The following is a 21,619-nucleotide window of genomic DNA, read 5'->3' on the forward strand; positions in this document are numbered from 1 at the left end:
TCAGCCTTCCAAGTAGCTGGGACTACAGGCACGCGCCACCATGCCCAGCTAATTTTTGTATTTTTAGTAGAGATGGGGTTTCACCATGTTGGCCAGGATGGTCTCGAGCTCTTGACCTCGTGATCTGCCTGCCTCGGCCTCCAAAAGTTCTGGGATTACAGGCCTGAGCCACTGTAACCGGCTGCCTCACTTCTTAATAACAACAACCAGGCTTATTTTATGCATTTTACCTCATTTGATCTTTATACACCCTGAGAGATTTTTCAGAAGAAATGTATAGCTTGTCCAAGGTCACACACTTTATGAATCCTGGAGATAGGCTCTGCTCTGCTTTAAGCACCAAAGTGCTGAGATTACAGGCATAAGGGCAAAGGTGTTAAGATGGCAAAGTATGAGTTATCCACAGTGAATGGTAAGCAGTTTACTTTGACCTAGGGAAAGCTGCAAGTAAGAAAGTAATATGTGTTGCCAGGTGCAGTGGCTCACACCTGTAATCCCAGCACTTTGGGAGGCCAAGGCGGGTGGATCACAAGGTCAGGAGTTCAAGACCAGCCTGGCCAAGATGGTGAAACTCTGTCTCTACTAAAAATACAAAAATTAGCTGAGTATAGTGGCTGGCACCTGTAATCTCAGCTACTCGGGAGGCTGAGGCAGGAGAATCACTTGAAGCCGGGAGGCGGATGTTGCAGTGAGCCGAGATTGTACCACTGCACTCGAGCCTGGCGACAGAGGGAGACTCCGTCTCAAAAAAAAAAAAAAAAAAAAGAAGGATAGAGACAAATTTTGAGGTTAAGATGGTTGTTTAGGAGTGTGACATAAGTTTCTTGACCAGGTGGTTCCTGTGAGAACCAAAGAAAGCATGAGTCTTCACTGAAAGAAATTGATAGGACTAGGGATGAGTGGATATGGGATATGAGGGAGGCGAAGGAATTACTTGTCAGAGTCATGAGCTGGAGTGATTTTATTTTATTTTTATTTTTTATTTTTGAGACTGGGTCTCACTCTGTCACCCAGACTGGAGTGCAGTGGTACAATCTCAGCTTACTACAACCTCCGCCTCCCAGGCAATCCTCTTGCCTCCTGAGTAGCTGGGACAGGTGCGTGCCAGTATGCCTAGCAAATTTTTTATTTTTTGTAGAGACAGGGGTCTTGCTTTATTACCCAGGCTGGTCTTGAACTCCTGGCCTCAAGTGATCCTCCCACCTTGGCCTCCTGAGTAACTGGGATTACTGGCATAAGCTCCCACACCCAACCCTGAAAGAGAGAGAGAGAGAGAGTGTGTGTGTATAATTTTTTTTTTTTTTTTTGAGACAGAGTCTCACTCTGTCGCCCAGGCTAAAGTATAGTGGCTAGATTTCGGCTCACTGCAGCCTCTGCCTCCTGGGCTCAAGCAATTCTTGTGCCTCAGCCACCAGACAAGCTAGGATTATAGGCATGCACCACCACACCCAGCTAGTTTTTGTATTTTTAGTAGAGTTGGGGTTTTGCCATGTTGGCCATGGCTGGTCTTGAACTCTTGGCCTCAAGTGATCTGCCTGCCTTGGCCACTCGAAGTCCTGGGATTACTGGTGTGAGCCACCACGCTTGATCAAAAGTATATTTTTATATATGTGATTTTTTTTTTTTTTTTTTTTGATACGGAGTTTCGCTCTGTCACCCAGGCTGGAGTGCAGTGGCACAATCTCGGCTCACTGCAACCTCCGCCCCCTAGGTTCAAACAATTCTCCTGCCTCAGCCTCCGTAGTAGCTGGAATTACACACGTGTGCTACCACGCCTGGCTAATTTTTTACTTTTAGTAGAGATGGGGTTTCGCCATGTTGGCCAGGCTGGGATGTGATCTTTTTTAAGAGGCTTTTTTCCCTCTTATTTTCCATATTACCGTATCGGTTTATCAAGCAATATATCAAGTAAATACTGAATTTTCTACTATGATTTAAAAGATTTTTTATACCATTCAGTAATGGCCAGGCATGGTGGCTCACGCCTGTAATCCCCAGCACTTTGGGAGGCACAGGTGGGAGGATGGCTTAAGCCCAGGACTTTGAGACCAACCTGGGCAACATAGTGAGACCCCTGTCTCTTTAAAAAAACTTGATAATATGATTACATTTGAAAAATACAGCCGGGCGCGGTGGCTCAAGCCTGTAATCCCAGCACTTTGGGAGGCTGAGACAGGCGGATCACAAGGTCAGGAGATCGAGACCATCCTGGCTAACACGGTGAAACCCCGTCTCTACTAAAAAATACAAAAAACTAGCCGGGTGAGGTGGCGGGCGCCTGTGGTCCCAGCTACTTCGGAGGCTGAGGCAGGAGAATGGCGTAAACCCGGGAGGCGGAGCTTGCAGTGAGCTGAGATCCGGCCACTGCACTCCAGCCTGGGCGACAGAGCCAGACTCAGTCTCAAAAAAAAAAAAAAAAGAAAAATACAGAAAGATAACACCCAGAAATTTACCACCTGGAACCAATTGCTAATAAGACGAACATAAAGAGAAAAAGTCTTTTTTTCCACACAGGTATAATTAGACTTGGAAACTTACTTTATTAATATAACCTTCCTTCTCCTCCTCTTTCTCTTCTCCCTATTTTTCTTCCTCCCTCTCCCCAACCACCCACAATGAGGTTCGATAAATACCTCATAGGCCGTATATACTATAAAGTATTTTTTTTTATTTTTTGAGACAGGATCTTTCTTTGTTGCCCAGGCTGATGTACAGTGGTACAATCCTGACTCACGGCAGTCTTGACTTCTCAGGCTCAAGGGATTCTCCTAACTCAGCATCCCAAGTAGCTGGGACTACAAGCATGAGCCACCATGCCCAGTTCAATTTTTTTTCATTTTTGGTAGAGACAGGGTCTCACTATGTGGCCTAGGATGGTCTTGAACTCCTGGGCTCAAGCCATCCTCCTGCCTGTACCTCCCAAAGTGCTGGGATTACAGATGCTAGCCACCATACCCAGCCTAAAATTTTCCTTTTTTTTTTTTTTTTTTTTTTTTGAGACGGAGTCTCGCTCTGTCGCCCAGGATGGAGTGCAGTGGCCGGATCTCGGCTCACTGCAAGCTCCGCTTCCCGGGTTCACGCCATTCTCCTGCCTCAGCCTCCCGAGTAGCTGGGACTACAGGCGCCCGCCACCTCGCCCGGCTAGTTTTTTGTATTTTTTAGTAGAGATGGGGTTTCACCGTGTTAGCCAGGATGGTCTCGATCTCCTGACCTCGTGATCCACCCGTCTCGGCCTCCCAAAGTGCTGGGATTACAGGCTTGAGCCACCGCGCCCGGCCGCTGGCTGGTCTTGAACTCCTGACCTCAAGTGATCCGCCTGCCTCGGCCTCCAAAAATGCTGGGATTACAGGTGTGAGCCACCGCACCCAGCCTCTATATTTAGGATAATTTCCTTTTTTGTTTTTGTTTTTTGAGACGAGTCTCACTCTGTCACCCAGGCTGGAATGCAGTGGCACAATCTCCGGTCACTGCAACCTCCGCCTCCCAGGCTGAAGCAATTCTCGTGCCTCAACCTCTGGAGTAGCTGGGACTACAGTAGCGCACCACCACGCCCAGCTAATTTTTGTATTTTTAGTAGAAACAGGGTTTCACCATGTTGGCCAGGATAGTCTCAAACTCCTGACCTTAAGTGATCCACCCACTTCAGTCTCCCAAAGTGCTGGGATTACAGGCGTGAGCCACTGCACTTGGCCTATATTTAAGATAATTTCTAAAGGTAGAATTCTTGGGTCAAATAATATTAACAGATATACTATTGCCTAATTGATTTTGTACCAATTTATGCTGCCACCACATGTGCCTCTTTTACCACATCCTTTCTCGTCCTGGCTGTTATAATTCTTTTTCATTTTGCTACTTTAATGGACAAAGAATGGTTTCTACTTGATATTTTAATGTCATTTTGGGTTTTTGTTTTGTTTTGTTTTTAAGACAGGGTCTCACTCTGGCACCCAGGCTAGGGTGCAGTGGTTTGATCAGGGCTTACTGCAGCCTCAACCTCCTGGGCTCAAGTGATCCTCCCACCTCAGCCTCCTAAATAGCTGGGACTTCAAGTGCATACCACCACGCCTAGCTAATTTTTTATTTTTTTGTAGAAACAGGGTTTCGCCATGCTGCCCAGGCTGGTCTTGAACTCCCAATCTCAAGCAATCCTCCTGCCTAGCTAGGCCTCCCAAAGTGCTGGAATTTCAAGCATGAGCCACCACACTCGGCCCGCATTTTGTTTTTTATGCACAGTATAGATCATATTAGACCAGCTTGGATAAGAGTGTGCAACTCTTTGTAGTAAGGTTGCTGTAGGATTATCTACTCAGAGTTGGTGTTTAACAGTATTGGCGTTTAATGTATATTGGTGTTTAATGTTGACTACTAAATTAAAAACTCTTTTTTTTCAGACCCTATCAGATTTGGATATGTCCTTCATATTTGATTGGATTTACAGTGGTTTCAGCAGTGTGCTACAGTTTTTAGGTAATGGTGGTCCTTTATTCTCTATAGTTATCCCCTTTGGTCTTATTTAATAGTGCTTATCTGTGTCAAGTCTCTTTTTTTTTTTTTTTTTTTTTTTTGAGACGGAGTCTCGCTCTGCCGCCCAGGCTGGAGTGCAGTGGCCGGATCTCAGCTCACTGCAAGCTCCGCCTCCCGGGTTCACGCAATTCTCCTGCCTCAGCCTCCCAAGTAGCTGGGACTACAGGCGCCCGCCACCTCACCCGGCTAGTTTTTTGTATTTTTTAGTAGAGACGGGGTTTCACCATGTTAGTCAGGATGGTCTCGATCTCCCGACCTCGTGATCCGCCCGTCTCGGCCTCCCAAAGTGCTGGGATTACAGGCTTGAGCCACCGCGCCCGGCCAAGTCTCTTAAGAATAGTTAAGAATATGGGCTTTGAAATCATACTTAGATGTTCAATTACTCATTGTATCGCTTTTAAATTAAGTAATCTTTGGCAAATTACTTTTTTCACCTTAGCCTGAGTTTTCTTATCTGTAAAATGGCAGTAATAATTCCTACCTCTTAAGGTGTTAGGCATATTACTAACAGAAATATCTACCATTCATTAGCTAGTTTACCTATGTGCTTTAATGTTTTATGTCATTTAATCCTTACAGAATTATTATTAAAATGCATGTTCCATAAAATAGCTTGTACACCATAAATAGCAGTTTATAATATGCTAAATGAGACTTCTTTACCCAGCAGTTCTTTTTTTTTTTTTTTAAATTTTATAGAGACAGAGTCTTGCTATGTTGCCCAAGCTGGTCTTTTGTTTGTTTGTTTGTTTTTGAGATGGAATCTCACTCTGTCGCCCAGGCTGGAGTGCAGTGGCGTGATCTCAGCTCACTGCAACCTCCACCTCCCAGGTTCAAGCGATTCTCTTGCCTCAACCTCCTGAGTAGCTGGTACTACAGGTGTGTGCCACCATGCTGGCTAATTTTTGTATTTTTTGTAGAGATGGGGCTTCGCCATGTTGGCCTGGCTGGTCTTGAACTCCTGAGCTCACATGATCCGCCCACCTCAGCCTCCCAAAGTGCTAGGATTACAGGCGTGAGCCACTGTGACCAGCCTTGCTACAGTTTTTTTTGTGGTTTTTTTTTTTTTTTTTTTTTTTTTGAGAGAGAGTCTCACTCTGTCACCCAGGTTGGAGTGCAGTGGTGCAATCTCAGCTCACTGCAATGTTCGCCTCCTGGTTCAAGCAATTCTCCTGCCTCAGTCTCACGAGTATCTGGGATTACAGGCATGTACCACCATCCCTGGCTAATTTTTTATATTTTTAGTAGAGATGGAGTTTCACCATGTTGGCCAGGCTGGTCTTGAACTCCTGACCTCAAATGATCCACCCGCCTTGGACTCTCAAAGTGCTAGGATTACAGGCGTGAGCCACCGTGCCCGGCCTCCTTGCTACAGTTTTTAGGTAATATTGTGCCTTTGTTCTCTATAGTTATCTCCTTTTGTTTTATTTATATAATAGTGCTTATTGTGTTGAGCCTCTTTATATATGAAGCAATAGTTAAGAATAGTTAAGGCCAGGCGCAGTGGCTCACGTCTGTAATCCCAGCACTTTGGGAGGCTGAGGCAGGTGGATCACGAGGTCAGGAGATCAAGACTATCCTGGCTAATATGGTGAAACCCCGTCTCTGCTAAAAATACAAAAAATTAGCCGGGCGTGGTGGCACGTGCCTGTAGTCCCAGCTACTCGGGAGACTGAGGCAGGAGAATTGCTTGAACCTGGGAGGCAGAGGTTGCAGTGAGCCGAGATCAGGCCATTGCACTCCAGCCTGGGCCACAGGTGAGACTCCATCTCAAAAAAAAAAAAAAAAAAAAAGAACATGGGCTTTGTAATCATACAAATATGTTGAGTTACTCATTGCATCCCTTTTAAATTATGTAATCTTGGCAAATTACTTTTTCATGACACTCATAGTAGTGATAGTCATAGAAGTAGATTCCTTAATGATAAAAAATATATATATAGTTCTCCCCCCAAAAATAAAAGATTAGGACATCAAACAATTTACTTCTTAGACTTAAGCATGGACAAAGGACTAGGTGTTATTTTAGTATGAATTTATTAGAAAACGGATGGCCTGAAACTATAATTGCCTAATGTCTTTAAAAGTTTGTTTATTGGCCGGGCGCGGTGGCTCAAGCCTGTAATCCCAGCACTTTGGGAGGCCGAGACGGGTGGATCATGAGGTCAGGAGATCGAGACCATCCTGGCTGACACGGTGAAACCCCGTCTCTACTAAAAATACAAAAAACTAGCCGGGCGAGGTGGCGGCGCCTGTAGTCCCAGCTACTCGGGAGGCTGAGGCAGGAGAATGGCGTGAACCCGGGATGTGGAGCTTGCAGTGAGCCGAGATCTGGCCACTGCACTCCAGCCTGGGCGGCAGAGCGAGACTCCGTCTCAAAAAAAAAAAAAAAAAAAAAAAGTTTGTTTATTTCAGTCAGGTGCGGTGGCTGGCTCACATGCAGTTCTGTGGAGGTTAGACAATTAAACATGGAAAAATAAAGTTTGGTTGGGCATGTGGCTCACGCCTATAATACCAGCACTTTGGGGAAGGCAAGGTGGGCCAATCGCTTGAGGCCAAGAGTTCAAGACCAGCCTGGCTAACATGGTGAAATCCCATCTCTACCAAAAAATACAAAAATTAGTCGGGCATGGTGGTGCACACCTGTAATCTCAGCTACTCAGGAGGCTGAGGTGGGAGGATCACTTGAGCCCAGGAAGTTGAGGCTGCAGCAAGCTGTAATCATGCCACTACGCTCCAGCCTGAGCAACAGAGTAAGACACTGTCTCTAAATAAATTAATTAATTAAGTTCAATATGAAATTTAGCAGTTCAATTCCAGTCTATTATAAATTGGTCAATGCTGCCTTTTTTCTATTTATCAATTTATCTGTCAATCAATACCTGATTGATACTTCTAAAATTAAAGTAATCAGCATTTTGGCATTGTAGATATGTTAAGGCAACACACATATTCTATTGACTGGGTTGAAGTTTGGTTTTATAATTATCTGAAGTCCCAAATCATGAATGGATTTATTTATTTTATTTTCATTTATTTATTTTTTTAGACAGAGTCTCACTTTGTCACCCAGGCTGGAGTGCAGTGGCATGATCTCAGCTTACCGCAACCTCTGCTTCCTGGGTTCCAGTGATTCTCCTGCCTCAGCTTCCTGAGTAGCTGGGATTATAGGCGTATGCCACCACACCTGGCTAATTTTTGTATTTTCAGTATAGACAGGGTTTCACCATGTTGGCCAGGCCGGTGTGAAACTCCTTACCTCAGGTGATCTGCCTGCCTCAGCCTCCCAAAGTGCTGGGAGTAGAGATGTGAGCCACAGTGCCCAGCCATGAATAGATTTAAAATAGCTTTTTAAAAACTGAAAATAGGTTTAGAACTCCAAGCCAAATTTAAATTCATTTGGATAATTAGTGTCAGATATCACTTTGACCAATCATAGCTCTTGCTTTGCAGGATTATATAAGAAAACTGGTAAATTAGTATTTCTTGGATTGGATAATGCAGGAAAAACAACATTGCTACACATGCTAAAAGATGACAGACTTGGACAACATGTCCCAACATTACATCCCAGTAAGTATATTCCTATATACAATATGATACTTGATCAAATGATGCTGAGTCATAAGCACTAACCAAAAGTGTTCTGTTTTGTTTTGCTTCAGACAGGGTCTTTCTCTGTTGCCCAGGCTGCAGTGCAGTGGTATGATCACAGTTCACTCTGCCTCCTGGGCTTAAGCCATCCTCCTGCCTCAGCCTCCCAAGTAGCTGGGACCACAGGCATGTGCCACCATGCCCAGTTAATTTTTCTATTTTTTCAGAGACCAGGTTTCAATATGTTGCCCCAGGTGGTCTCAAACTCCTGAGCTCAAGTGATCAGCCTCTCTCAGCCTCCCAAAGTATTGGGATTACAGGCATGAGCCACTGCACCTGGCCAAGTTTTTTGTTTTGGGGGCATTTTCTGGTAGATAAATTATGATCAAGTGATTTGATCTGTTCCTAAAATAATAAATTATGGGTGACCTGGTTCCCAGGGAGTATATTTAGATCTTGAATTAGTACTCATACCTTTTTATCAGCTAGTACTCCCTTCTCTAGCTTGAGGAATTAAAAAGTTGTTGCTGAGGGATTGTGACATGATTAGTAAATAGTCCACAATTGCCTTGTTTACATAACCTGAATTTTTTTTCTTTCTGTTTTGTTTTGTTTTTGTTTTTGTTTTTTTTGAGGCGGAGTCTTACTCTGTCGCCTAGGCTGGAGTGCGGTGGCACGACTTTGGCTCACTGCAAGCTCCGCCTCCCGGGTTCACGCCATTCTCCTATCTCAGCCTCCCGAGTAGCTGGGACTACAGGCACCCACCACCACACCGGCTAATTTTTTGTATTTCCCGTATTAGCCAGGATGGTCTCGATCTCCTGACCTCATGATCCACCCGCTTCGGCCTCCCAAAGTGCTGGGATTACAGGCGTGAGCCACTGCGCCCAGCCTTCTTTTAGATTTTAAAGCCATATTACTTTATTTTATTTATGTAGAGACAGGGTCTTGCTCTGTCATGTAGGTTGGAGTGCAGTGGTATGATCATAGCTCACCCTTCGAACTCCCAGGTGCAAGTGATCCTCCTGCCTCTGCCTCCCAAAGTGTTGGGATTAAAGATGGGAGCCACTGCACCTTGAACTATTTTAAGCACTAATTCAGTAGATACATTATAGTTTTATATATGACTGGTAACAGAATTTATTAACCAGTTATTTTTCTAGTGTTAATAACCTCAACAATATCTAATTTACACCACAGAATTAATCTAAAGAAAACAAGGTATACATCGACACACAGTACGTTTTAAAACAGGGGTGGGTATGGTGGCTCATGTCTGTAATCCCAGCACTTTGGGAGGCTAAGGCAGGAGAATCACTTGAGCCCAGGAGTTTAAAACCAGCCTGGGCTACATACGGAGACTCCATCTCTACAAAAACAAAAACAAAAAATTAGTCTGGCATGGTGGCATATACCTGTAGTCCTAGGTACTTGGGAGGCTGAGGCAGGAGGATCACTTAAGCCTAGGTGTTCAAGGCTTCATTGAGCTATGATTGTGCCACTGCACTCCTAACATGGGCAACAGAGTGAGACCCTGTCTCTAAAGAAACAAAAAATGCCAAAAAAATTGAAAGTTGTTTTTTTTTTTTTGAGATGGAGTCTCGCTCTGTTGCCCACGCTGGAGTGCAATGGCATGATCTCGGCTCACTGCAACTTCTGCCTTCTGAGTTCAAGCAATTCTCCTGCATCAGCTTCCCAAGTAGCTGGGATTACAGGCACGCGCTACCACACCCAGCTAATTTTTGTATTTTTAGTAGAAATGGGGTTTCAACACGTTGGCCAGGCTGGTCTCGAACTCCTGACCTCAGGTGATCCGCCTGCCTCAGCCTCCCAAAGTGCTGGGATTACTGACGTGAGCCACCACGCCCAACCAAAACTTGAAAGGTCTTTTTTTTTTTTTTGAGACAGAGTTTTGCTTTTGTTGCCCAGGCTGGAGTGCAATGGCGCAACCTCCGCCTCCTGGGTTCAAACGATTCTCCTGCCTCAGCCTCCTGAGTAGCTGGGATTACAGGCATGTGCCACCATGCCCAGCTAATTTTTTGGTATTTTTAGTAGAGATGGGGGTTTCTCCGTGTTGGTCAGGCTGGTCTCGAACTCCTGACCTCAGGTGATCTGCCTGCCTCAGCCTCCCAAAGTGCTGGGATTACAGGCATGAGCCACCACACCCGGCCAAAAATGGAAGGTTTTAAAACAATTTTAAAAATAAGTTGTGTGTTCTTGTTTTTTTAGAAAGACCCCCTGGGCCAGGTGTGGTTGCTCATGCCTATAATCCCAGCACTTAGGGAGGCACAGGCAGGAGGATAGCTTGAGCCCAGGAGTTCACGACCAGACTGCGCAACATAGCAAGACCCCATCTCCAAAAAAGGAAAAAAAAAATAATTTTGTTGTTGTTGTTTTTGAGACAGAATCTCACTCTGTCGCCCAGGCTGGAGTACAGTGGCATGATCTCAACTCACTGCAAGTTTGGCATCCCAGGTTCACACCATTCTCCTGCCTCAGCCTCCTGGGTAGCTGGGACTACAGGTGCCCACTACCACGCCCGGCTAATTTTTTTGTATTTTTAGTAGAGACTGGGTTTCACCATGTTAGCCAGGATGGACTCGATCTCCTGACCTCCTGATCCGCCTGCTTCAGCCTCCCAAAGTGCTGGGATTACAGGCGTGAGCCACCGCGCCTGGCCAAAAATAATGTTTTTTAATAATGACTGTAAATTTTTTTTTTTTCCTTTTTTGAGACAGAGTCTTACTCTGTTGCCTAGGCTGAAGTGCAGTGGCACCATCTCGGCCCCCTGCAACCTCTGCCTCCCGGGCTCAAGCAATTCTCCTGCCTCAGCCACTGGAGCCACTGGAGTAGCTGGGATTACAGGCATGTGCTACCAAGTGCAGCAAATTTTTGTATTTTTAGTAGAGACCAGGTTTCGCCATGTTGGCCAGGCTGGTCTTGAACTCCTGGCCTCAAGTGATCCACCTGCCTTGGCCTCCCAAAGTGTTGGGATTACAGGCGTGAGCCACCACACTTGACTGACTCTGTAAATTATTTAATAAATTTCATTTTGTATTTAAGGTTATGTAATGAATTTGAGAATAAAGTTAACATTAAAGTGAGAAAATTATTAGAAACAGAAACCTAATTTAACTTGTGACCTTACTTTTACAGGTGAAAATTTTATGAATCAGATAGACAAGTTAATCTATAGATTAATTATGAAATAATAACTATAGCCTTAATAATGAATATAAAATTGAGAACTGGACCAAAAAGTAGGTAATACTGTAATTAGTTCAGTAAATGTTCAAAGAACAAAGAACGAGGATGGAACAAAACAAAACAAAGTATTTTATCTATAAAACAATTAGTGAGGTTGGAAAAGGAAGATTTCCTGAAATTGACAAATCGTCTGCAAAAACAGCATAATTTCCAGCCTGGCCAAAATTGTGAAACCCCGTCTGCACTAAAAATACAAAAATTAGCCGGACACAGTGGCACATGCCTGTAATTCCACCTACTTGGGAGGTGGAGACAGGATAATTGCTTGAACCCAGGAGGCGGAGGTTGCAGTGAGCCGAGATCGCACCACTGCACTCCAGCCTGGGCAACAGAGCCAGACTCCATCTCAAAAAAAACAAAAAACACAGGAAAAAAAAAAAAAAAACCAGCATAACTGGAAGAGACTACAGAGTGGTCTTAAGTATTAGGTGTAAGTCATTTTTTAATTTTTTGATGTTCTCTTTCATTTATTCAAATATTTATTGAGCACCTACTTTATGTCACACATTGTTCTAGATACTAGGGGAAAACAGATGCTATCTCAGCCTTTCCTGTAGCTCACATTCATTTCAACTCATATTTTTTAATTAATCAAAAGCATATGTGATCTGTTGTGGTGTGGAAAAGAAAAAATTTTTGAAAAGGAAAAAAAAGCATATGTGAAAACCTGCATATATCCTTTGATCTGGCAGTTCTACTCCTATTTACCCGAGAGAAATGAGAAAATATATTTACCAAAAACCTTGTACAAAAATGTTTATACTAGCTTTATTTGTTGGTGGTGAGTTGGGTTTTGTTTTGTTTTGTTTTTGAGTCAGAGTCTCACTTGGTAGCCCAGACTGGAGCACAATGGCACAATCACGGCTCACTGCAGCCTGGACCTCCCAGGTTCAAGTGATCTTCCCACCTCAACCTCCCAAGTAGCTGGAACTACAGGCACATGCTACCACATCTGGCTAATTTTTAAATTTTTTTGTAGAGATAGGGTTTCACCATGTTGCTTAGGCTGGTCTTGAACTCCTGGGCTCAAGCGATCCACCCACCCAGCCTCCCAAAGTGCTGGGATTACAAGTGTGAGCCACCATGCCCAGTCTATACAAATTTTATTTGTAGTAGCCAAAAACTGGAAATACCTCAAATGTCCATCAGAAAAGGAATGGATAAATAATGGAATGCTACTTAGCAAAAAGATGAATAAACCACTGATACATTCAGTCATATTATGCTACGTGGCCGAAGCCGGTCATAAAAAGTTATCTACTGTGTGATACCATTTATATGAAATTCTAGAACAGACAAAACTAACCTGTGGTAATGGAATTCAGATCAGTGGTTGCTTCTGGAGATGAAAATGGGGATTGACTGCGAAGGGGCAAGAGGAGACTTTCTGGGATGTTAACAGTGTTCTGTATCTTAAATAGTCAAATTCAGACTTCTTTTATAAAGCAGAAAGTATCTTGGGGATTATTACCATAGAGGTGGTTTGCCAACCACATCTAAGCATTATCTTTTCCTTATGAACAGTGACTTTGAATATAGATTGTATTAAATATTTTATTCATTTGGCAATCTACACATATAATTTTTTTTTTTTTGAGACAAAGTCTCGCTCTTGTCCCCCAGGCTGGAGTGCAATGGCGCAATCTGGGCTCACTGCACCCTCCGCCTCCCGGGTTCAAGCGATTCTCCTACCTCAGCCTCCCGAGTAGCTGGGATTACAGGCGCCTACCACCACTCCCGGCTAATTTTTGTATTTTTAGTAGAGACAGGATTTCACCATGTTGGCCAGGATGGTCTCAAACTCCTCACCTCAAGTGATCCACCTACCTCGGCCTCCCCAAGTGCCAGGATTACAGGCGTGAGCCACCGCGCCCAGCCCAGAATTTCTTTTTATTTTAAGACAGAGTCTCTCTGTTGCCCAGGCTGGAGTGCAATGGTGCAATCTCGGCTTACTGCAGCCTCCATCTCCTGGGTTCAAGTGATTCTCCTCCCTCAGCCTCCTAAGTAGCTGGGATTACAGGCACCTGCCACCATGCCTGGCTAATTTTTGTATTTTTAGTAGAGTCAGGGTTTCACCATGTTGCCAACGGTGGTCTGGAACTCCTGACCTCAAGTGATCCACTTGCCTCAGCCTCCCAAAGTGCTGGGATTACAGGCGTGAGCCACCGCACCCAGCCCAGAATTTCTTTTTCTTTTTTTTTGAGACAGAGTCTCACTCTGTTGTCCAGGCTGGAGTGCAGTGGCGCAATCTCGGCTCACTGCCAGCTCCACCTCCCAGGTTCACGCCATTCTCCTGCCTCAGGCTCCCGAGTAGCTGGGACTACAGGTGCCTGCCACCACGCCCAGCTATTTTTTTGTATTTTTTTTTTTTGGTAGAGATGGGGTTTCACCATATTAGCCAGGATGGCCTCAATCTCCTGACCTCGTTATCCGCCCACCTCGGCCCCCCAAAGTGCTGGGATTACAATCATGAGCCAATGCGCCCGGCCCCCAGAATTTCTTAACAAGATAAAATACTCTGGGCTAAAGTAGCTACACTAACACTTACGTTGTCATTATGGGGCACTTGAGCTTTTGGCCATAAGAGAGTACTGGGTCTGGAATTACCCTCCCACTGTACACAATTAGAAAACTGGACAAAAAAAGATGCTACAACTGTTTTCAGACATTGGGCAACAGCTAGCCCAGGACTGTGATTCCTGAGAGAAAGGAAACAACTCTATTTTAGTTTTATGCCAAGAGGTAATTTTCAGACCATGGTGCAAAGAGGATGCCCAAACATAGTCCAATAGTCTTGCTGAGTTGAGGAGATGTAGACCAGAATTTGGAGAGGCCAACAGGACTAGAATTTTTTTGCTAGGACAGAGAGGAGGGAGTACCAGAGAGGAGGGACCTCTAGAGAGAAAGGACTCTAGAAATTTACATAGCCAAATACCAATCTGTGTATGCAGTGGGTAAAACTCCAAAAGCCTAGTCAAAGAACAATTATATGTTGGCCAGATAATTACTAGAGCTCTCATGGGGCTAGGAATCATTGTTGTTTAATCCCATTTAGCCTTCTAACAAATCTTAAAAACTGATCTGCAAGCAAGTGAACTGTCAGAACAAAGTTCAACCTTCTTCAAAGGACTACAACAAAATCCAGCACTCAATATGAAATTACTAGACATGCAAAGTAATAGGAAAGTGTGATTCAGTCAGTAGAAACAGACACAAGTGTGACAAAGATGATGGAATTAGCAGATGAAGACATTAAGACAATCGTTATGAATGTCCTCAAGGACTTAAAGGAAAATACAAACATGAGGAAAGAAATGGAAGATATAAAATGGAATCAAATGAAACTTCTAGAAATGAAAATTACAGTATTTGAAATGAAACTTTCTTTTCTTTTCCTTCGAGACAGGGTCTCCCTGTGTTGCCCAGGCTGGTCTCAAGCTCCTGGGCTCAAGTGATTCTCCCACCTTGGCCTCCCAAAGTCTGGGATTATAGGCATGAGCTACCATGTCCAGCCTGAAATGAAAATTTCACTGGATAAGATTAATAGTAAATTAGATAGTGCCAGTACTGCAAAAGGAAAGACCACTAAACTTAACTCAATGCAATAGAAACTATCCAAAATGAAGCACAGAGAGAAAAGTGACAGAAAGCAAAATAAACAGAGCCTCGATGACCAGTGGGACAACATCAGGCAGTCTAACAAACCTGCAACTAAAGTCCCAGAAGTGGAATGGAGGAGGAAGAAAGATAGTTATGGAAATAATGGCCACAATTTTTTATGATAATTGTTTTTGTTATTAAAGACTGTCTTATGTCAGTCATGAGAAAATTATTTCACCTGTATCATTTAAGATGAATTATATGAACAGTTATTAGATTGGAACAGTTACTTGAATTCATAACAAGTAACTGTCTGAATAGATTAACATTTTCAGCAGGAAGAATAGAGAAGGAAAAATAAATGTTGGATTTGTGGTGAGTAGAATACCAGAACTGAATATTACAATTAGTTGTTATATTGTCAGTATGAATTGGTGTATATCTAATTACAAAAAAGGTATTATTGTACCAGTTCCTAAATGTTTGATTTGACCTTATTTACCATAAAAGTAAATCAAACATTAAGTAGTCATATAAGCTATTGTTAGAAATGCTTGTTCCCTGGTGCTGTAAAGAAATAGCACTTAAACGTAAATTTAATTTTCTCAGCAAGGCCATTTTTGCTTTCTGCAGAAAGGGTACACTCGCCAGCAATTTTGCCACAAGAGTACACCGAACAAAGGAGACAGGGTCATTTATAATGTGATGCGTCCACCCTGCTGCTGTGTCCGGTTTCCATTGGCCGGAATGGGACCTCACATTCTGTGTTTGTCCTGATTGGCTAGCAACTTAGAACTTTTTAAAAGAGGCAGATGAGAACAAAGGAAGGAGGAAGTAACTTGTGGTATGCTGAGAAAGGTAAAAACACCTTCAAATAAGGAAGAGGAACAGGCTATGACCTAATGCTTGCTTGGACCAGTATAAGTATGTCAGGACAAATATTTAGGCTAAATTGTGGGAGCTAAGAACATAAAGTACATTAATTTCTTTATTACGGCTGGCAGATATTTAAGAATGTTAGCATGGGTCTTTGAATAAATTTTGCTTCTAAGAGAAGTTACTATTTATTCCTAATTAGATGGGGAGGAAAGTCTTTGAAGAGTAACCTCTACTTTTAGCATTATTAATGGGTTTCTGATTTTCATGTTGTAAAAATATTTTTAAATCTTTTTTTTTTTTTTTTAATTTAAATATTTTAAAATCTTATTTAGCTTCAGAAGAACTGACCATTGCTGGCATGACGTTTACAACTTTTGATCTGGGTGGACATGTTCAAGGTAAGATTTTTTTTTTTTTTTTTTTTTTTTTTGAGACAGGGTCTCACTCTGTCTCCTGGGCTGGAGTGCAGTGGTGCAATCTCAGCTCACTGCAACCTCTGCCTCCTGGGTTCAAGTAATCCTCATGCCTCAGCCTCCCCAACAGCTGGGATTACAGGCATGTGCCACCGCGCCCAGCTAATTTTTGTATTTTTAGTAGAGATGGGGTTTCGCCATGTTCAAGGTAAGATTCTCTTACTCTTACAGTCACTTTGTTTTATTTTAACTTAACAAAAATGTGGCCATTAGTTCTAGTGCATGAAATCTCATTCTAGTCACGCAAGGCCAGAGTAGATTTAAAATTTAGGGATTATTACTACCCGATAAATGCTTTAAAAGCAAAGGGTGATTTTCATGATACTTCTGGCCAATTCAAATCGGAATTGCTTTTGGTGGTAAAGTGTATGAGTAAAATTAACTTCCATTCTCTCTACTTCAATCTACCTCTCACTGTCATAATCATGTTATGAACATGTTACTGCTCTGTAAAACAAACAAACAAAACAAAACAAAAAAACCTTCAGTGGCTAACTCATTACCAACAAAATAAAGGCCAAACTCATTAACCTGGCGTTCAGGATCTCTATGATCTGTTCCCAGTTTACTTTTCTGGGCTTTTAAAAATTATTTTATAGAGACAGGGTCTCACTCACTGTGTTGCCCAGGCTTGTCTCCAACTCCTGGGCTCAAGCAATCCTCCCACCTCAGCCTCCCAAAAGTTGGGATTATAGGTGTGAGCCACCACACCTGGCCTACTTTTCTGGTCTTTATTTCCCACTATTCCCCTTCCCATTCTTTTTACTTCAACCAAATCAGACCTTCTTGGTGTTTTCCTACCTCCGTGCTTTTGTTCATGCCATCCCCATCCACACATGAGTAACCCCTTCAGGCCCCAGCATATGCCCTGCTACCTCCCTTGGGAAGCCATTCTCAGTTGGAGTTCTCTCAGCTGTACTTCATAGCACTTAGTATATTTGTGTACATGTCTGCAACAAGTTTGGAAAGACTGCCTTATCTCCTATATTAAACTTGTGGGGACTAAAATCCTGTTTTGTTTTGTTTTTTTTTAATTAAAAATTTTTTTTGTAGAGATGGGGGTCTCACAATCTTGCCCAGACTGATTTTGAAGTCCTGGCCTCAAGCAGTCCTCCTGCCTCAATTTCCCAAAGTGCTGGGATTACAGGTGTGAGCCACCACACCTGGCCTGTTCATTTTTTATATCCCCAAAAGTATGTGGCAACATCTACCTCATAGTAAGTCATAACTAATGAATATTACCGAGTTGGTGGGCATTCTAAAGACCTGATACAACATATAGTTGAAAAGATTGTAAATGGTTCTGACTAGTGAAAGCACATTTGAGACATGTAATTGTCTGGCATATACACAAAATAATTTCTGGAATATGATTATTAGAATTGGAATCTAATGGAATTTGAGACTTCATTTCTATATTGTTTTCAAGACATGTCATAATGGCTGGGTGTGGGGTCTCAAGCCTATAATCCCAGCGCTTTGAGAGGCTGAGGTTGGGAGGATCACTTGAAGCCAGGAGTTCGAGACCAGCCATGCGACATAACAAGACCCTGTCTCTACACAGAATTTAAAAAATTAATGGGGCATAGCGATAGACACTGATAGTCCTACCTACTCAGGAGGCTGAGATGGGAATATGGCTTGAGCTCAAGAGTCTGAGGCTACAGTGAACTAGCCTGGATGACAGAGCAAGACCCTGTCTCTTAAAAAAAAAAAAAAAGATATGTCATACAACTCAAGTCAGTGAAGAAAGTTACATTGTGGAAAAAATTACTCTTATGATTTCATAGACTTTAGTTAATTATTAACATTTGAGCTTCTTTTCTGTTATGAGTAAAACAGTTTTTATGTTTTTTTTTTTAATTTACTTATTTTTTTGAGACAGAGTCTGGCTCTGACTCCCAGGCTGGAGTGCAGTGGCATGATCTTGGCTTACTGCAACCTCTGCCTCCTAGGCGCCATCCTCCCACCTCAGCCTCCCAAGTAGCTGGGCAGGCACACACCACCACATTTTCTAATTTTTTTTGAGACGGAGTCTGTCACCCAGACTGGAGTGCAATGGTGGGATCTCAGCTCACTGCAACCTCCACCTCCCGGTTTCAAGTGATTCTCCTACCTCAGCGTGGGACTACAGGTGCCCGCCACCAAGCCCGGCTAAATTTTTGTATTTTTAGTAGAGACGGGGTTTCGCCATGTTGGCCAGGCTGGTCTCCAACTCCTGACCTCAGGTGATCCACCTGCCTTGGCCTCCCAAAGTGCTGGGATTACAGGCATGAGCCACTGCATCCAGCTTGGCTAATTTTTTGTGTTTTTTTGTAGAGATGAGGTTTCACTATGTTGTCCAGGCTGGTCTCGAACTCCTGAGCTCAAGCAATCCACCTGCCTTGGCCTTCCAAAGTGCTGGGGTTACAGGTGTGAGCCACCACACCCAGCCTTATTATTTTAACAAGCTTGTACCTGATATTACTTTCCTTCTGTCACTCATTCTAAATTTATCACTGGCCAAAAAAAAAATCTGATAACTAGAAATGTCAAAAAATGAACACTGCATATATATGTAACATAAATACACACATTTTTATGTATATATAATTACACATATATGTAGTTTTTTTTTACTGCTTATATTTTAGATTTATATAGTAACGGTCCTCCAATGAACTTAATGTGTATCATTTTGTTTTTATTTTTATTTTAAATATTCTACTTCTTACATATGGTAGTTGGAAGAGACTAAAGTATTTGACTTGGCCACAATCAAGGAAAACCTGAAATTTCCTCTTTGTTATTCTCAGAAGAATTTGGCACCATTATATTCAAGTTAAAAGATTAACTTGAATATATTGTGAAGTACCAGCAGCTAAGGGATTACTGCACTTGATATCTTGTTGGACTCTTTGCTTAAACCATCTGCTGGGTTTGACCAACAAATAAACTCTAACTCCTGGTTGTTTTTGTTAGCTCGAAGAGTGTGGAAAAACTATCTTCCTGCTATCAATGGCATTGTATTTCTGGTGGATTGTGCAGACCATGAAAGGCTGTTAGAGTCAAAAGAAGAACTTGATGTAAGTTAAATAATTGAAACTAAATATAGTCAAATCACTCTGGTAAGCCTGCAGAAGTAGGTTGGAGATATAGGTATCAGAGTGCAGCTTTTCTGCAGTCTCTGATGAAACTCTTGGCAATTTGTTGAGCTCAGTGATTGCTTTAAGTAGTGATAGAATGCAGAGGCAGTAACTGAGTAATTGTAGCTATTGCGGAAGTACTAACACAGACATCCTTTATGAAGACTTAAGAAGCTCACCCTGTACAGAATGTACCCTTTTAGTATATTTCATGTCTGCTATATTCCTGGAGTGGGTTGATCTTGAGTCCCTGGTCATGCTAGGATGCTATTTCTTTTTTTTGTTTTTATTTTTTGAGACGGAGTCTCGCTCTGTCACCCAGGCCGGAGTGCAGTGGCCAGATCTCAGCTCACTGCAAGCTCCGCCTCCCGGGTTCACACCATTCTCCTGCCTCAGCCTCCCAAGTAGCTGGGACTACAGGCGCCTGCCACCGCGCCCGGCTAGTTTTTTGTACTTTTCAGTAGAGACGGGGTTTCACCGTATTAACCAGGATGGTCTCGATCTCCTGACCTCGTGATTCACCCGTCTCGGCCTCCCAAAGTGCTGGGATTACAGGCTTGAGCCACCGCGCCCGGCCACTAGGATGCTATTTCTTAAGCCACAACCTGGAAATGATAGGACTTGCCATCTTTGACACTACTCCCAGGAGTGAGCAGAGGCATATGTAGCTACCTCCCCTCCAGTATCCCAGGTCAGATACTTTGTAAAGGGGCCCAACAGCAGCAGGCAAGGTCAGCACCAGATCTGGGGCCACAGAGTAAGCAGGTCCATGATTTGGTTGAAGGTTGATCTACCATGGCTCTGCCTAGAGCAGGCAAACAAATACTTGTACATGTGGAAAAGGCCAGGTAGGTTCTATGGTTGCGAAACAAGGAAAGAGAATGCCTGAGTTCCTACTTTGTTCCAGAGACTGTGCGTATTACTTCATTTAATTCTCAACTTCATAGGGTGGATGCTACTGTTCCTAATTCTCTCTGGAGCTTCAGTCAGGCTAACTTGCCCAAAGTCACATCTCAGAAGCAGCAGAACCAGAAGTGAAACCAGATCTGTCCACCTCTAAGGTGCTGGCTCTGTACACTCTGTGTCACTGCTTTACAGGGTGAGCAGAGTAAACATTCACAGGAAGAGTCGTAGGAAGACAGAAGAATTGAGCTTATGGTTTCATTGAGGTCAATTTAAAATGTGGGGAAAGTTTGACAAAGAAAGTTGGTATGACATGATATGGTAGAGAATGAGTCCTTTACTGTTTTATCATATCAAAATAAGCTCTTCGGATGGTTTCATATCAACTCTTGTTTTGTATTGTTTTGTTTTTTTCAGTCACTAATGACAGATGAAACCATTGCTAATGTGCCTATACTGATTCTTGGGAATAAGATCGACAGACCTGAAGCCATCAGTGAAGAGAGGTTGCGAGAGATGTTTGGTTTATATGGTCAGACAACAGGAAAGGTAAAAAAAAAAAAATTATGATGGGTGTGTTTAATTCTACAGTACAAATGTCTTCTTAAATTACTATTGTCGAACTATACAAGCCCATTATCTTTTTTTTTTCTTAAACCGTCATTTATACATGTGGGTCTTTTTGATGTCTTCATTTCTTTCTGCCATGGAATGAAACCTTTTCTTGGTGACAACAAAAATGTCAAGAATCAGTTATGCCTAACGCTTGTGCTTATGGGAAACTAAATTAAAGCTTTCAAAGTTATTCATCATACATTTTCAGAATTAGCCACCAAACGATATATTTCAGTGTTTAAGTATACCAGTAGTGTGTTTAGGCCCTGAGTTTACCAGAGATAAATAAGACATAAACTTGGTTATGGGAATATTTTAGGATTTTCTGAGCATATACTTTATAATAAGCTTTAAGACGGATTGTTTTGGTATTCACTTTTCCTAGGATTTCTTTTGGGGAAAACATCAGCATTGAAAAAATCCAGATAAACAATGGAAGAACCTCTGAGGCTTACAGAATTTTCTTAGTTTACATATACTATTTCAGGGTGGAGAAAGACTGCAGCATATAGCAGGAGGCTCTTAAGTTAGACAAAGTAGACTTTAGTCTGTTTTCTGTCTTTTTCATAAATTAGCTCGACATTAATTTTAGGAAATGCCTTGTTTGGTCGTAAACCTTCTCAGGGAATGTTTGTC

The 21,619-nt window shown here is 42.7% G+C and overlaps 2 protein-coding genes across 2 annotated transcripts in view; both read left to right on the forward strand.

Annotated features, from left to right (window-relative positions):
- SAR1B (secretion associated Ras related GTPase 1B) overlaps positions 1–21,619 on the forward strand; it is a 1,003,791-nt gene that overhangs the window by 976,004 nt on the left and 6,168 nt on the right. The window contains exons 3-7 of the mRNA XM_050792874.1: positions 4,395–4,470; positions 7,981–8,100; positions 16,200–16,265; positions 19,302–19,405; positions 20,786–20,917. Coding sequence (XP_050648831.1) covers positions 4,413–4,470; positions 7,981–8,100; positions 16,200–16,265; positions 19,302–19,405; positions 20,786–20,917 — 480 coding nt within the window. The 5' untranslated portion in view covers positions 4,395–4,412. The remainder of the gene's footprint in view (positions 1–4,394; positions 4,471–7,980; positions 8,101–16,199; positions 16,266–19,301; positions 19,406–20,785; positions 20,918–21,619) is intronic.
- CDKN2AIPNL (CDKN2A interacting protein N-terminal like) overlaps positions 1–21,619 on the forward strand; it is a 413,846-nt gene that overhangs the window by 183,609 nt on the left and 208,618 nt on the right. The gene's annotated exons all lie outside the window — the stretch shown is intronic.

The sequence above is a fragment of the Macaca thibetana genome, chromosome 6 (assembly GCF_024542745.1).
Source record: "Macaca thibetana thibetana isolate TM-01 chromosome 6, ASM2454274v1, whole genome shotgun sequence".
Classification (NCBI taxonomy): domain Eukaryota; kingdom Metazoa; phylum Chordata; class Mammalia; order Primates; family Cercopithecidae; genus Macaca; species Macaca thibetana.